Source organism: Budorcas taxicolor, chromosome 19 (assembly GCF_023091745.1).
Source record: "Budorcas taxicolor isolate Tak-1 chromosome 19, Takin1.1, whole genome shotgun sequence".
Taxonomy (NCBI): Eukaryota; Metazoa; Chordata; class Mammalia; order Artiodactyla; family Bovidae; genus Budorcas; species Budorcas taxicolor.
Window position 1 is genome coordinate 31,865,044 of NC_068928.1, and position 17,299 is coordinate 31,882,342.

Consider the following 17,299-nt stretch of genomic DNA (forward strand, 5'->3'; position numbering starts at 1 on the left):
GGGCTCCCTGCTCGGGGACTTGTGTCTGTTCCCCTTAGGATCTCTGCTGCAGGAGCATCATGGCTCGTGTGCAAGGATGTCCTGAAAGCACAGCTGGCCTGCTGGTGGTGATGTGATCAGCTGGGTGGTGTGTATGTGTATGTTTTTGCTCCGGTGGCTCAGTGGTAAAGAACCTGCCTGCTAGTGCAGGAGAAGCAGGTTCGATCCCTGGGTCGGGAAGATCCCCTGGAGAAGAGAATAGCAACCCACTCCAGTATTGCCTGGAGAATCCCATGGACAGAGGAGCCTGGTGGGCTACAGTCCATGGGGTCACAAAGTGTTGGGCACAACCAACCAGCTGAGCACAGCTGGTCTTCCCTTCCTTCAATGGAATTTTATTCTGAAAATGTCTTTCTTTCCAGGACTTGTTACAGTATAACCCGTATAGCAGAGAGCCATATGTCATGTGTAACTCACATGACCCTTGGTCAGGCTGCGGGTTGAGTTCACCGCCCTTGGCTGGCTCATGGATCTCCACGTATAAAATTGAACATGCTACCCACCAGTGCTTGGCTTGCTGCTTACTTTAGAGCAGGCCTCTCCAAAGTTTGTTGGTTGTGTATTTTATCAGTAAAAAAATTTGAAGCGCACGTGTGTATATTTATAAAATATTTATGCTATTGTATATAAATGCCATATGTAACAAAAATGTATAGTTATTACTTGTAAATAAAATTTATGTGCTCTCATCCCAGTGTATTATATTCATTTTATGATATGCAAAATATGTGTTTTAGAAGAAAGAGTTAAAAAGTGAATATGAATGAAAGTTCTCATGTTTTTTTCCCATAACCCTGAAGTATCCACACACTGCTTTGAAGTGCAGTGTCTCCGGGGTTTAAATAAATGTAAAAGTACTTTGCCATTGCAGAGTGCTTCCCAAGTGTATGTTTTGTTTTTGTCATCATCATAGTTAGTCCACAGTTATTAAGGACTGCGCTGTGGTCCCTCCCCTGGATGTTATAAAACTGGGGAGCATGGAGCTTGTGTGGAGTGTTTTGTTGTTTGTCAGCGTTCCTTAAGGCACTGCTTTGAAACACTAAGTCTAAGCATAGTGGCTGGAAAAATAGATCATCTTGAACCACACTTTGACAGTTACCAAGAGCACCACTTTTTAGGCCCTTAGGACTTGCCAGGCACTGGCCTGAGTGCTCTTGTTATGGTAGAAACTAGTGCATCTCTGAAAGGTGTCACTCGGTGTGGACAGGAGCGTGGAGGTCCCGTGTGGCTGGTCCCTGCGGATGCTGTGCCTGGAGAGGCTGGGGCTGGGGGTGGTGGCATTTGCATGACTATAGGTTGTGCAGTGTTACTCCGGAGACAGGAGTTACACCCAGAGCTAGGTATTTCAAGGGAGTTGTCTTGACTTGGTCTGGAACAGAGGGACCGGGAAACTGAGACCCATCCCACAGGAGGCTGCCCCTGGTGAAGCCACCCCTCCATCGGGACAGAGATTGGGCTGGCTGACCGCAGGCTTCCTTTGACCTTTCGCGGTCCTTTTGTTCTCTGAGTTGCTGAATTGTTTGGCTCCTTTGCTGTGATCACTTAGGCTCATTCCCTATTGAAGGCCTGTGCCTGCAGGTGATTTGCTCTGCCTCCGTCGGCACCACTGCTGCCCTTCCCAGGCCCTTGTCCCGTCCCTGAGGCCCTGCAGGCCTCTCCCTGGTCCCTAAGCCATCTTCCCTCCACTCGAGTCCGTCCCCTGTGTCCAGTCTCGTCTTCCTCAAATGCCACCCTCTTTACAGTATTGCTGTTTTCTCTTACTGCAGAACAGATGAGCACAAGCTTTGCAGGTTAATATAGCACAAAGCTATTATTTCATAGTTTCTAAAGGTCAGAAGTCCAGGACTGACCTGGCCGGTTCCTGCTCAGGGTCCTCCAGGCTGAAGTCACTGTGTGGGTCGGGGCCTTGCTTCTCACCTGGGGCGCAGGGCCACTTCCGGCCCACGGTGGTTGGCAGAGTCCATCTCTCTGTGTCTCTGGGACTGAGGTCCCTGGACTGCTGTGCTCCTGGAGGCCGCCTCGGCTTCTCTACCACATGGCCCCCAGGGAGCCCACTTCAAGGAGGTTTGCTTTCTTCTGGGCCAGCCAGGGCATGCCTGCTTGTGACTGTGTGAAATTAAAAAAAATTTTTTTAAATTATAGAGAACATAAGAGCTTCTCCCAGAGGAGGCAGGCAGACCAGAGACCATATCTGGTGGCTCCTCGTCAGTGATGTTGGCCAGTGGGAGGAGGTGATGCCGCCAGTCTTAATGTCAGACCTGGTGTTGGTTCCGAGCAGAGTAGAGGGCAGGGCTGCAGCTGTGCTGGGTGTTGGGGCTGCCTGCTCACCCCGCATCTCCCCAGGTGCCTGCGGAGTCTGTGTGGGGTAGACACCCACCCACTGGCAGGGTTGCTGTGGGGAGTTCATGGAGTGGGGCTGTCCCTCTTCCTTGGGTCTCTGGAGTCCCCCCCCTGGGACTACAGGACAGCGCTCCTGGGCCTCTACTGGATGGGTCAAGCTTCATCGGCCACATTGATTTTCTGTTTATTTGTGAAGGGACAGAATACGAGATTACCAAATAAAATATAATTTCCAGTGTTATTAATGAAAGACTATATTACATTCACTTTTAATGAGATCCTGGTGTTGCAAAATGATTCCATGTAATGAATCCCCTGGAAATCAATGAAAAGTTTAATTACCATCATGGCAGTGCTGTGCGAGAATATTGCTTTGGTCAATTTTACAATTTATCAATTTTCTCTCCCTTTCTCTTTCTTTAATTGCTTTGATGAAGTAAAAATACATTCTTCGTTAGCTTTTGATCTTTTTTTGGAAATGTGTTACAAAAATTCAGATTTTTCCTCTCTAGTAATAATGGTCCCTGTCATTTTTTAATCTGTGTTACCATTTACAATTTGTATATTTTTAAATGAGGCAGTATTTCCATTTTGTAGATTTAATCATTGCTAAGTCTTACTAAAGCATTGTCCTTTTCTCTCTGTCAGTTTTTTTGCAAACTACTTGCTATCTCTTCTCAGTTCAAGAGTTGACCCATTAGTCAAAAATTCGATGTTCTGTGTTTATTGCTCATCACCCAGTCAAGCTCTGGGGGCAAATAAAAAGAAAAACCATTGGTTTTGTGCAACTATATACCCTTTTTGATTTCAAACAAAGTGAATTTTCTTCTTACAGTATTTTTAGTTTGACATTTCACTGATAATGATACTGTCTTTTCCACCATGATGGTAATTGATTTTTTAAACCTATTTACAAAGCACAATACAAAATGTTGACCTGGTTTTTTTGATCCAAGTTTGTTCTTTATATTGGTAACTCTAGATTTTGCTGACGATATACTGAGAAAGTCATCCCTTTTATGTATCTGGTTCCCCATGGCACTGCTCTTGTTCCCTGTGGATTGATAGTCGAGCCTCTCAGATGGTCCCTCTGTATGTTCTAAGTCAGGGTGCCCACTGCTCCCGGTTAAACAGCCAGTGATAGACGGCTCCTCGACCAGACGAGTGCAGAGTCCTCAGCTTGCCGTTCTGCAGTGTGACAGCCGCCACCCTGCCTCCTCAGCCCCCAGTAAATACTCTTCCTTGCCTGGCACAGTGGTGGCTCAGATGGTAAAGCGGCTGTCTACAATGCGGGAGACCTGGGTTCGATCCCTGGGTCGGGAAGATCCTCTGGAGAAGGAAATGGCAATCCACTCCAGTACTATTGCCTGGAAAATCCCATGGACAGAGGAGCTTGGTAGGCTACAGTCCATGGGGTCGCAGAGACTCGGACACGACTGACATATGGAGATAGATAGGTTGCCTGGCACAGTGGAATCCCTGAAAGTAGCAGCTAGCCAGACAGTCAGGGCACCTGCCTCCATGGAGCTTATATTCCAGGCAGAAGCCAGAGAGTGACAAGCACCAGAAAGGAAGCGCAAGGGTGCTGTCACCCTGGAGGGCCTCCTGCACGTGAGATGATGGGGCAGGTCTCCCTAAGATATGATCTCTAAGGCAGGACCTGGAAGATGAGGAGGATCCAGCCATGGGAAGAGGCAGAGGGAATTAAAAAGTACAAGGACCTCAAGGCAGAATAGAGCCTAACCTGCTCAGCACAATGCCCCATGTCCAGCACAATACCGATTGTGGATTAGGTACACAGTGAGTGTTTGTTGAATGAATAAGTGAACGACTGGATCTGAAACACCCATCTTAGTTTTTACTCTTGAGTGTAATGGCATTTTTCAATAATAAACATAGAGTTTTTACTATCAGAATGATGTTCTGTAAAGCTTAATTTTCCCCTGAAAGGTCAGCCTGCAGTCCGTGCTGTTGCGGTGGGGATTGGCCTGCCTGAAGGCAGGCTTGCATGGCTGGGACCCTCCGCCCTGCCTGGTGACAGCCCCTGGTTTGTTTCTGTGTTGCAGCCCTGGTCGTCAGCACCACCTCGGCCGGCTTCGCCCTGGCTCCAGCACCTTTTGACTGGTCCTGCTTCCTGCTTACCTTTGTTGGAACAGGCCTGGCTTCTTGCGCTGCCAACTCCATCAATCAGGTCAGTGCAGCACCTTTCAGCCGGGTCAGGCTATCGTCGCTTCTTCTGAGATTGTCATATTGTGGCATTTAAAAAGAAAAAGAACCCTCCCAAATCACACCCATCGCTGGGAAGGTCCTGTGAGCCTGGAACACTGTGTGTCCTGCAAGGTCTGGGGCCCAGAACCAGTCTGTCTTTTTCTTTTCAGGTGAAAAGTTTTCAGGTATATTCAGAAGTAAGAGCAATAGAGTATCTTTCTCAAATGACCAGGGTTTGAGGTTGAAAAGTGTTTTAGAGTAACTTCCTTGACAGTCCAGTGGTTAGGACTCTGTGCTTCCAATTCACAGGGTGCAGGTTTGATCCCTGGTTGGGGAACTAAGATCCTGCATGCCACATGACACAGCCAAAAAAATAAGCTAATTAATTCAATTCAATTAAAATAGTTTATTTTTTTAAAAGCGCTTTAAAGCTATCAGACTCTCTCCTCTTTCCCACTTCAGGCACATTCCCCCAAGCTTACATTATTATGTGTTGTTCTTCCTTTGGTTTGACTTGTTTGCATTTTAAAACCACCACTATGCAAAACAGTGTATTTTAAACAAGCACATCCACCTTTAAAAAAAAATTCTTTAATTCAGTCCTCAGTAAACTTGGCCCGTGGAATCAGAATATATCAAAAAAATTAATTAGCACATTATTTTTTAATGCTTCTTCCCCTCCCTATTATTTTAAATGTCAAAATAATTCTCTAAAATGCCTTCCCCACAATCCCCGCCCCGCCCCACCCCCTCCCCAGCCTGATCACTGCAGTATGTGCCCCATCCTTGTGGCTTTCTCATAAGATATTGTGGTGGAAAAGTCTTGGCTAAAACGTAAAGAAAGTCATTCTCACCAGAACACCCAAGAGGAGTTGGCATAGTTTTAAAACAGGAATTGAAGTTACCAGCAGGCAAACAGCTTGGCCAAGTGGATGCATGCGCTGGTAGTCTGCAGAGCATGAGCCTTTCCATTCGGGAACATCTAGAATCAGTGTGCTTTTACCATGTTATCAGCTGCTTGGAGAAAGGTCAGTGCATTTCAAATAAAGTTAATTTTCTGTTCCGATTTTACATCAAAACAGCGCTACAGGAGGTTCAAGCAGCTCTACCCACTGCCCCTCTCCACGCCCCTCCTGTAAACCACAAGCCATCTCTTCCTGTTGCACCCTCCCTTGTTCCCCAGCGAAGAGATTGATGACGGTTTCACAATGAACACGTTTTTAATGACGATATGAATAAAAAGCAGTATAAGCAAAGTGGGTTTATGTGACTATTTGTGGGTCTATTTTTCAAAATATTTTTAAAATATCACTTATATGTATTTAGTAGTTATAAATCCGGGTCCTAAGATTAATAATATCAGTTGCTGTCTTCTGTTCCAGTTACATAGATTTTAATAGAGGCTTTGGGCAAAAGTGTGGAGACTCAGAAAATAGCAATACAAGCTCATAAACATCAAATGGTCCCTAGATATTATAAAAGATGACACAGAGTGGGGGACTTCCCTGGCAGTCCAGTGGTTAGGACTTTGCTTTCCAAGGCAGGAGGTATAAGTTCCATCCCTAGTCAGGGAGCTAACATCCCACATGCCTTGAGGCCAAAAACCCAAAACATAAAACAGATGTAACAGAGTCAATAAACACTTTAAAAAATGATCTACATCACTAAAAAAAAATAAAATGAGCTACATCAAAAAGTCTTTTAAAAAAATAGACTGGCCTTGAGTTGGAGCTGTCTGACGCCCCTCCCCCAACCATCACCACCAAAAGAAATAAAAAGGTGGTCAAGGATTCATGATGGAGTAAAACCAATTGTAGCAAAGAAATATCTGGAGGAAATAAAGTGGAATGATTTATATTAGGCAGAAGTTTATTATGGAAGCTGAACACAAACCAAGGTTTTAGAAATGTTTTAAGTTGAAATGTGTTTAGATGGCCATGTTATTTCAGTTTGCTCCAGGGGCTGAGTTGGGTTCTGTAGGTTTTAAACTGCTGGGGAAGCTGCAGCCTCCACAGGGGGATTCTTTCTGTGATGACAAATGCCAAGAGTCTTGTCCTGCCTCCTCCTCAGGCTAGTGTCCTAGCCCTGCCTGCCTCTCACGCACACAACTGTCCCGCTCTTCTTCTAGAGCTTTCTCATGCCCCCCACAGGCCTCAGCAGTGTTGAGCATGGCGTCCACCCTCAGTCAGGGCTATTGGGTGCACAGATACTTTCCTCATCCTCTCCTGTGTATCCGTATTGCTTCCCTCCACTTGTCTTGGGCTCTGATTTCATTCAGAAGCATTGTAATACTTAAAAAAAACTCACTGATTTCCTTCGTCGGATTTCATCGTTATTATAGTGTCAGTTAGCTTCTCAAATGACAGTGTTTTCTAAATAACGTTGGGAATATTTTAATTCTAGTGTTGTTAAGCAGTCTCATAAAATAAAGGAACGTGAGGCCATTTTCATCAATGCTTTTCTTTAGCATCAAAGAGCACAAGGCCACAAGGATTTGCATGAGCTTTTGCAAGCAGGCAGAAAAAGAAACAGTCGAAAAGGAAGAGCTTCCTGCTTTTTTAAAGGAGCTGGCTTCCCACTAAGAGTGCAGAAGTGTGGTTGGTGTGCAGGACCGATCTCCAGCTTCTGATAGAGTTCTGTGGGGAGAAAATGTCCCCTGTCACATTTATAGAAGGATTCAAGTAACATTTCATTTTTTTAAAATATCTCTCATTGCTGTTATTCATTTAGTTCTGAGTGTTTCTTCTTTATACCCTACTTCTGTGATCTCTCTGTGTAAAAGTAGGAAACATAAAGCTTTGTAAAGCAGTTCTTAACCTTTTTTTTAAGGAGGGAAAATGAGATTTAGCTTCTGATATATGAAGTCCTGACTAATGCATAAAGAGATACATGTGTATGTAAGAAACCACTAACATGAAAATGTAAAAAGCAATTACACCCATGTTTTGTAAACCATACACATGGTTCATTTAAAGCTATAGGGCAGCCTGAGAGTGGGAGTGCCTTCCAGGGATGAAAACAATCCATAAAATTCAGCGACTGGAAAATAAAATGTTATAGATGGCCTTGACTGATCTAATCTTGAAAACAGATAGGCCACAAAGAAAAAGCTGAGTGAGCTCAAGTAGAATAGATTAACAAATTGAAAGATAAAAATTATCAGAAAATTATCATCACAACCATTTTGATTGTTTGACATGACAGATACTGTTTTAATAAGCTGTAAGTGGGATTATAATTGCACTCATCTCACATGCTAGTAAAGTAATGCTCAAAATACTCCAAGCCAGGCTTCAGCAATACGTGAACTGTGAACTTCAGATGTTCAAGCTGGTTTTAGAAAAGGCAGAGGAACCAGAGATCAAACTGCCAACATCTGCTGGATCATCGAGAAAGCAAGAGAGTTCCAGAAAAACATTGATTTCTGCTTTATTGAGTATGCCAAAGCCTTTGACTGTGTGGATCACCACAAACTATGGAAAATTCTTAAAAAGGTGGGAATACCAGAACATCTGACCTGCCTCTTGAGAAATCTGTATGCAGGTCAGGAAGCAACAGTTACAGCTGGACATGGAACAACAGACTGGTTCCAAATAGGGAAAGGAGTACATCAAGGCTGTATATTGTCACCCTGCTTATTTAACTTATATGCAGAGTACATCATGAGAAACTCTGGGCTGGAGGAAGCACAGGCTGGAATCAAGATTGCCGGCAGAAATATCAATAACCTCAGATATGCAGATGACACCACCCTTATGGCAGAAAGTGAAGAAGAACTAAAGAGCCTCTTGATGAAAGTGAAAGAGGAGAGTGAAAAAGTTGGCTTAAAGCTCAACATTCAGAAAACGAAGATCATGGCATCTGGTCCCACCACTTCACGGCAAATAGATGGGGAAACAGTGGAAACAGTGGCTGACTTTATTTTGGGGGGCTCCAAAATCATTACAGATGGTGACTGCAGCCACGAAATTAAAAGATGCTTACTCCTTGGAAGGAAAGTTATGACCAACCTAGACAGCATGTTAAAAAGCAGAGACATTACTTTGCCAACAAAGGTCCATCTAGTCAAGGCTATGGTTTTTCCAGTAGTCATGTATGGATGTGAGAGTTGGACTATAAAGAAAGCTGAGTACCAAAAAATTGATGCTTTTGAACTGTGGTGTTGGAGAAGACCCTTGAGAGTCTCTTGGACTGCAAGGAGATCCAACTAGTCCATCCTAAAGGAGATCAGTCCTGAGTGTTCATTGAAACGACTGATGTTGAAGCTGAAACTTCAGTCTTTGGCCACCTGATGCAAGGAGCTGACTCATCTGAAAAGACCCTGATGCTAGGAAAGATTGAGGGCAGGAGGAGAAGGGGAAGACAGAGGATGAGATGGCTGGATGGCATCACCGACTCAATGGACAAGAGTTTGGGTGGACGCCGAGAGTTCTTGGATGGACAGGGAGGCCTGGTGTGCAGCGGTCCATGGGATTGCAAAGAGTCGGACATGACTAAGCGGCTGAACTGAACTGAAGTGGGATTATTTTACTTATGTTACACATACATGAGTTTTTTAATAAAGATCAAGAGTGTATGTCCATAAGTGCATATATACAGGTTGAATTTTAATAATGATGCACTGCTTCATTTCATGGCTGTGCCGCAGCCGCTGAGCCAGTCCTCCACCCTTTTAGCTCTTTGCTCCTACAAGTGATGCCACACACACCTTTGTTGTTAGAGGACAAAATACGGGAAGTAAAATTGCTGGGAGGAAGGCCACCAGCCAAAGCATGCGTGAAAATGGTTTAACTCTGGAATATATGATTTTAGCAGAATAATTAATTTCTAACATTCATGTAGTGCTTTAGCATTTACAGACTGTATTTACACAAATTATTATTTAAACCTTACAACCCTGTGGGATAGGTGGCGTTATTTCCATTTCTATTGTTAAACATTTTGTTTTACCATTGAATTATTCTTTTTTCACAAGCAACATTGAAAAAATTATTGTGCCATTAAATCCCAATAAAAAAGATGAATCATTGTAAGTAAAAATATTAAATAAATACCATTGCTTTATGAATGTGAAAAAAAGCCACAGGAAGGAAGAAACTATTATGCAAATTAAGTGTTTATTGTAAAATCTGCAAGAAACTATAAGTAAGTAAAAATGACATTTAAAGTTTTGTGTTTCGCTTGTGCCTGGCACTGTTCTGTGTGTTAGAGTCACAGTAGAGAAAAAGCAACAAGCCCTGCCCTCATGGCCTGTAGCCCAGCACCAAATATATCCACTGCTTAACATTTTGATTTATGTTATTGCTGTATAGGCCTTTTTCACACACATACTTTCAGGCATATATTAATATCTCACAGAAATGGTTTATGTAATATGCATAGTTTCTCTATATTTTTTCCTTTAAGTAGTATATCACGAATGTCTTTCCATGTCAATATTTGCCTTATAGCATGATTTTAAGAATCTTCTGTAGATGTACCATGATTTGTTTAATCAGTTTCTCCTTGTTTGACATTTTAGGGATTTTCAGTTTTTGCCCAGATAAATAATCCTGAACTGAAATTCTTATAGCTGAATCTTTGAACCCCATCCTTCACTATTTCTTTAGATAGATTGCTGAAACTGTGTGATTTCACTAAAAGAAAGTTAAAATTTAAAACGATGTGTGTTTTAAGTGCAGCTAAATTTCTTCCTGAAGGTCTTTTTTTTGTTTGCTTTAATCTGCCTATACTTCCATTTGGTGCCATGGGATTGCTTGCTCATCACTGACACTGAAATCTATGCTGGGTTTATAGGTGTCCTTAGATGCTGCCCTTTTAATTCAAGGTGTTCTGATTACTCAGGAGGTAGAGTTGGGTTTTTTTTGTCGGGAGACTTTTTAAATGCTTTTTTGCTGTTTCTGTTTGTCAGTGTGTGCCCATTTTGCCTTTGTTCAAGAGATCTTGCTGTCTGTAGACTGGATTAACTTTTGTCCTGTAGGGTTTGAATATGTTCTGCGGGGTTTGGGGGGTTTTTTCGAAATGCCGATGTTTCATGTGTTAACTCAGTCAGATCTTATAATTTTTAATAGAGGAATTCTGAGTCTCAGCACTCCTGACAGTTGGGCTGGAAAACGGTCCTCAGTACCGGGGGTGTTTCCTAGTGCCCCCGTCTTTGCCAGCGGGGTGCTATTGGCACCGACCCCCTAGTGTGACAAATGAAAATATCTTCAGACTTTGCCAAGTGTTCCTTGGGAACCACAGTCCCTCCGATGAGAACTGCTGCTTTGATGATGTCTCCTGATTTCACTTGGGATCCCAGCTATGGTTTCTGCCTTGGGCAGCCTGGCTCACATCTCTTCTGCCCACTGATGGCCAGGTTGACCCCACGGCCTGGTTCATGCTGCTGTTCCTCATGTAATAACTCTTCATGCCCCTTTTGACTCTCAAGTGTTCCAGTTCAGACAGGAAATCACCAGTCTCTCTATTCATAGTCCACCCACGCTTCACCTCTTTCACTGTAAATGAAAGTGAAAGTCGCTCAGTCATGGCTGACTCTTTGCGACCCCATGGACTGTAGAGTCCGTGGAACTCTCCAGGCCAGATCACTGGAGTGCGTAGCGTTTCCCTTCTTCAGGGGATCTTCCCAACCCAGGGATTGAACCCAGGTCTCCCACATTGCGGGCGGATTCTTTACCGTCTGAGCCACAAGAAAGGCTCATGAATACTGGAGTGGGTAGCCTATCCCTTCTCCAGCGGATCTTCCTGACCCAGGAATCAAACCGGGGTCTCCTGCATTTCAGGCAGATTTTTACGAGCTGAGCCCCAAGGGAAGCCCTTCACTATAAACGAGCTGTGCTAAAAGCATCTTCGTATCAAAATATCAGGGCTCAGGCGCTGGCTTTTCTCTTCTCAAGTGCACCGACTGAACCCAGGCCACCTGGCTTGCCTCACTTTCACCCTCTCTGTAAGGCACCTGTTGGACCTACTGTCATGACAGTTGTTCTGGGTGTGAGCACCTACAAATTAGACAGAGTATTTCCCTCTGTTACTACTCTGCCATCAGTAAACTGTTCAAGAAGTTTGATGAATTCTTTAGTTCTTGCAATATCCCTGGCAGAGATCGATTACTACAGTTGTCACTTGCTTGCAGGGTGCATTAGTTGCTCAATCGTGTCTGATTCTTTGTGACCCCATGGACCGTAGCCCACCCGGCCCCTCTGTCCATCAGATTTCCCAGGCAAGAATACTGTAGTGGGTAGCCATTCCCTTCTCCAGGGGATCTTCCCGACCCAGGGATCAAACCCAGAGTACCTGGCTCTATCAATGGGCAACCTGGTGACTAGAAATGTCTTCCTTCTATGAGTGGAGGTTGGCCTCCTGCCTTCAACCTGCGGGTCATCTTCTCCTGTCTGTGAAAGCGCAGTCCCTTCGTCCACATGACCGGTGCTCCCAGTGACTTTCCAACTGTGGTTACAGGCACTTGTGTTGTTGCAGGGGAACGCTTAACTCCTTGATACCAGTAAGTAGGATTCCCTGATGTCGAGCAACCATCCCTTCTTCCCATGGCAGAGAGTGGGCCAGCAGGGTGAAATTGCCCAGGAAGTCATACTGGAAAAAAGGAATATTTACGGGGGAAGTGAAGGGAAGTAGCAGGAAGTTTCCATCATAACAACAATCATAGCTGATACTTATTTCACACCTGTCAGATGCCAAGTCATGTTCTAAGCATTTCACATGTATTAGCTAGGGCTTGTTTAAATCTAGGTTTATAGGATTTCAGAAACTGACTCTTTTGAAAGATCAAATGGATGACAAATGAATTCATAACTTAGACTTAGCTCTAAGAACTATTGATGTTCTCTGAGACGTTATTTTGGAGAAAATTACAAGAAAGGCCCAAAACGTAAGTCAAGTTTCAGATCTGAGGGGTAGGTTATAATTAGAAAGGTAAAGGCGATAAGGCTCTGTTATCTTTGGGGTCTGGTGTATCTGTGGATGTTGAAGAATTTTTATGAAAGGAAATGAAAGAGATCAAGAGGTGTGAATGAAATGGGGTCAAGAAGAGACGTGTTTTTTGTTTGATACTGACAATGCTTGAGAGACTTTTCACGGCTGAAATAAGGTAAAAAGGAAGAGCTTTGGATAAAGAGCTCTGAATTATAGGGTGGGCAGGGCAGAAGAAAATCCACAGGCTTTTAAACTGCAAGAGGGGAGACAGATAAAGATTTTCCTGTTTTCCCAGCGAATACGAGATTAATATCTAAAGCGTCTCTCTCCATTTTCGCTTTCTCTGATGTTTCTTTTGTTTTGACTCTGCAGTCCGCCTTAAGCAATAGGAACTGACTTTCATCTTCCATGGTGGACAGAAGTGGTTAGGGAACCCGGTGTTGTATCCTGGGCGAGTCCAACTGATGTCAGCGAGCGCTGGTGATATGATTTATAGAACATCGTGTGTATAAGAAAAATCAATATACGAGAAATGTATTTTTTTTCCCGAATGTTGTGACTCATTGGACTTTGATGTTTTAACTGGTAGGCGACTCACATTCCCTCCAAGACCTCTGAAATCCACAACTTGTGGCTCATTCAGACAACCTGGATTAGCTACTGCACTAGGTTGGATCTGCAGGGTCTCTGAGTAGCACATGGGAGTCTCCAGCTAAATGTGTTTTTCATAGAAGGCAAATGATGAGCATTTCTGAGCAACATCAGAAAGAAAACGCACGTTCAATGCCGAGTCTCTTTTCCTGCATTTATATAGATAAAACCCCAAATAGTTCCTAAATTACATTTGATTCTCTGCTCCAGAATGATCCAGCTGAGTTGAGTGAGTTTGGCACTGGAATTCATAACCTAAATACCTCCAGGTGAAGCTCTGCCTGCAGATGTAGAGATGACAGTAGTCTGAATGTGCGTTCATAGACAGTGTTTATGATTTACGTGCCGCATTAACCGGCTGTGCAGTGGCACCATCCCACATGTTGTAGAAGAATGAAGTGACGCTTAGCTGTGTCGTTGATCACACGCCTGAACCTGGTGGGGTTGAGAGCAGAATTTGTGGATGTGACCCCTAGCTCGCTGCTGCTTCCTCTCACTCAGAATGTTTTAGTCTCAGCACCACTCAGATGCGGGCCGTTACCACTGAACAAGTCACTTTTGCTCAGGTGACTGCTGGCATTCTCGCTGTGGAGCCCCGAGGCAAGGGGACCTTCATGGGCTGGTGACATCTCCACCTCTAGTGAGATGGGAGGATTTGAGGCACTTATCTCTGTGAAAGCCAAGTGCTCCATTAATGTTAGCTGTTGTGATTGTTGTTAATATAAAAGTTTGGCCTGTTTTGGGCCCACTTTGAGAATCTGGTCACCATTGTTTGTCTCCAGTTACGGTCGTAATACAGAGAATGGCAAGGAGACATGTTTGTTTTCCTCAGTGTTAACCCAGAGCCCTGGGTTAGCCTTGCAAACTATAGTGTGTGTGTGTGTGTGTGTGTGTGTGTGTGTGTGTGTGTGAGTGAATATGCGTATTTATTTATTCCTAGTGTGTGTGTGTGTGAATATGCGTGTTTATTCCTTGTGTGTGTGTGTGTGTGAGAATATGCGTGTTTATTCTGTGTGTGTGTGTGAATATGCGTGTTTATTTATTCCATGTGTGTGTGTGATTATGCGTGTTTATTTATTCCTAGTGTGTGTGTGTGAATATGCGTGTTTATTCCTTGTGTGTGTGTGTGAATATGCGTGTTTATTTATTCCTTGTGTGTGTGTGTGAATATGCGTGTTTATTTATTCCTAGTGTGTGTGTGTGAATATGCGTGTTTATTTATTCCTTGTGAGTGTGTGTGTGTGAATATGCGTGTTTATTTATTCCTTGTGTGTGTGTGTGTGTGTGAATATGCGTGTTTATTTATTCCTAGTGTGTAATACCTGCCCACGGTGTTTGAACATGTGGTGACTTAGGCTCAGCAGGTGTCATTTGTGCTCTGCCATTTCAGAGGCCTGTGGAGTTGTGTCATCAGTTCCAGTAAATCTAAGAAATATCGGTGAAAAATATTGGGTTTCCCTGGTGGCTCAGATGATAAAGAATCTGCCTGCAATTCAGGAGACCCACCTTCGATCCCTGGGTCAGGAAGATCCCCTGGAGAATGGAATGGCAACCCACTCCAGTATTCTTACCTGGAAAATTCCATGGACAGAGCAATCTGGCAGGCGATAGTCCATGAGGTTACAAAGAGTCAGACATGACGGAGCGACTAACACTTGTACTATTGGTGAAAAAAGGTTGATAAATCAAAAAAGCAGATATTTAATTGAGACTCTCATGGAGATAACAGAAGTGAGGCTTATCTGCGTTTCTGGAGCTGGGCTTCGTGGCTGCATCTCTAAGTAGTGGGTTGTGCTTGACTGTGATTTGGGAGATAGAAACCTGCTTCCTCCCTGGCTGGCTCCATCTCACCAGCCAGCAGTGGTCAAGTTGAGTTTCTTCCCAAATTATCTTTCTTTCCCCAAAATCTTCAGTTATGTTTTGCCTTTCCCAGTAGCTTGTTCTGAATCCCGCCAGCTTGTCTGTTCACTGCTCTGAACCACAGACAGTCCTCCTGACCCTGCTGTTTTCTAGGTTAGATGGACTCTTCATTGATGACACTGATGTCAAACCTGACCATGTAGACTGACCTTGGGAGACCATCTCATACTCTCTTTGCCTTAGTCCCTGCTTTTAAAGTTTAACACAGGAAAAAAAGTGGATGCTTTAGTATTTATACTTTAGAATTGGAGTCATTTGATGGTTCTGAATTCCACACCAAACTCCCAGACTCTTGAAGAGGAATCAGGGTGTCGGCAGTGGACAGTGGAACAGGTCTGTGAGACCTGTGCTCTTGAAAACAGACTGACTTCTGAGAATCCTTTGTCTCCTGCTCTTTTTAACCAGGAAAGGAACTCCATACTGCTTTAGGCAAGCTATCAGACCTTTAAAATGTGTGTGTAAGGGATTAAAGTAAATCCTAAAATTCACATTGCCACGACCACCCAGCCCTGTCTTATTGATTTTCTAAGAAGTTTTAGAAAATACTGTTTGGCAAGAAGGGGAAATTGCTTACCTGTGTGATTAATCTTAAGGAAAACCTCGCGCTGGCGTTTCCTTTAGATGCTATGCCAGATTTCTCCCGGAAGCAGCAATCACAAGGGGGAACAAAGACATTCTGAAGGATCTGAGTGATGGAACATAAAGATAGGATGAAACAAAAGAGAAAATTTAGTAGTTAATAAGATTTATGTATACTTTAACATAGAGTATCTTTGTACCTTAAAATATACTGTGTAACCTTACAATGCTAAGCTAATATGCTTTTATTCCAATGAGATTCCGTTAATCCTGGATGATGTTTACCTGCTAGCTCATAAAAAAGGAAACTAACGCTGAAATGAAAGTCTAGTGTGACATCCTAATATTTTCATTAGCGTACCTGAGTAAAAATTATGTTAGTCTGGTGTTGCGTTTAGCAAAACTATGGCTGATGATCTAGAAAATTGCAGTTGTTCATATTACTGTTATTAGGTGAACTAATAAGAAGGATTAAACAGTGCTGTGTATAATTACCTTAAACAGCTTTCTGAAGATATGTGAATAAAGATTTCTCTTCCAAAGTTAATGCTGTCAACTCCTAATTTAAAATAATGGGGATTAACTAAAACATCGGGTGTTAAGAATATAAAACTATCTTAAGTCCAGATTATCAGTTCTTATAAAAATATTCAGGGATTTGGTAAATTAGGGTATTAGTAAGGGACTGAGCATGGATTCTACCCCTACCCCCTTGATTTTCACTTACTCTTGAATAAATGACCGAATGGCAACATAGCTTATTTAAATAAGCATGTGGTTAACCTGGAACAATTAGACAGGCCTTCAATTCAAAGTCTGACATGTTTTCACAGAAGAAGGAAAACAGTTCCTAAGTTTTTTAGCAGAGACATATTTAGCCATCCTGGCTTAAGTACAGTCAGCTTGTATTAAAAAATGACCCTTTCCCTAAGTGCTCAGTGAACATTTATTTAGGCTTCAGGACTTTGCTTTAATGCCTTTGAAAGTCAGGAATATGCGACTGAACTAGTTTTCACTTGCACAGAATTTTGTTTATTCTGCTTAGTTCAAGTCAGAATTATCAAGGGGGGGGGGGGTGGGTAGGCTGTTGAAATCCCCTTGATGTTCCCCTGCCTGGTGGAAAGAAGTTCTTTAAGTAGTAGGAAATGCTCATCCAGTGTGGCCATGTCTTCTTCAAAGTTATTTTCAGGAAGGATCCTCACACAATTATTGACTCCTTTCATGAGTGATCAAAAAGAGCAGCCTCCAGTGTGGCAGAGGAAGGCAGTTGTATAAATAAGTGCAGTAAAGCAATACAGCACACCAGCTCTACACAGGGGCAGAATTCGGGCCATGCTGTAGGTGTGCAAGGGAGGGGTCAAGAGGGGTCATTTCAGCCTCTGGAGGTCAGGAGAGCCTCCTGGAGAAGGGGCCAGAGCCTCTGAAGGTGAGGTGGGCACTTACCAGGTAGATGCTATGAGGGGGGATCTTTCCCGGCAGCGAGAAGGTCATGAGTAGAGACCCAGAGGCGTGAAACATCACCCAGAGGGTGCGTGCCCCTCACAGCACAGCAGAAGCCTGAGGCATGGGGTGGGGAGGGTGCTGTGAGGGTCCACAGCGGCTTTGAGGGGTCAAGCACCCAGACTCCCCTGTA

At 43.6% G+C, this 17,299-nt stretch overlaps 1 protein-coding gene across 1 annotated transcript in view; it reads left to right on the forward strand.

Moving 5' to 3' along the window:
- Positions 1-17,299, forward strand: part of LOC128065056 (protoheme IX farnesyltransferase, mitochondrial) — a 108,610-nt gene that overhangs the window by 18,817 nt on the left and 72,494 nt on the right. Inside the window, exon 4 of the mRNA XM_052658152.1 lies at positions 4,446-4,570. Within this exon, the coding sequence (XP_052514112.1) occupies positions 4,446-4,570 (125 nt within the window). The remainder of the gene's footprint in view (positions 1-4,445; positions 4,571-17,299) is intronic.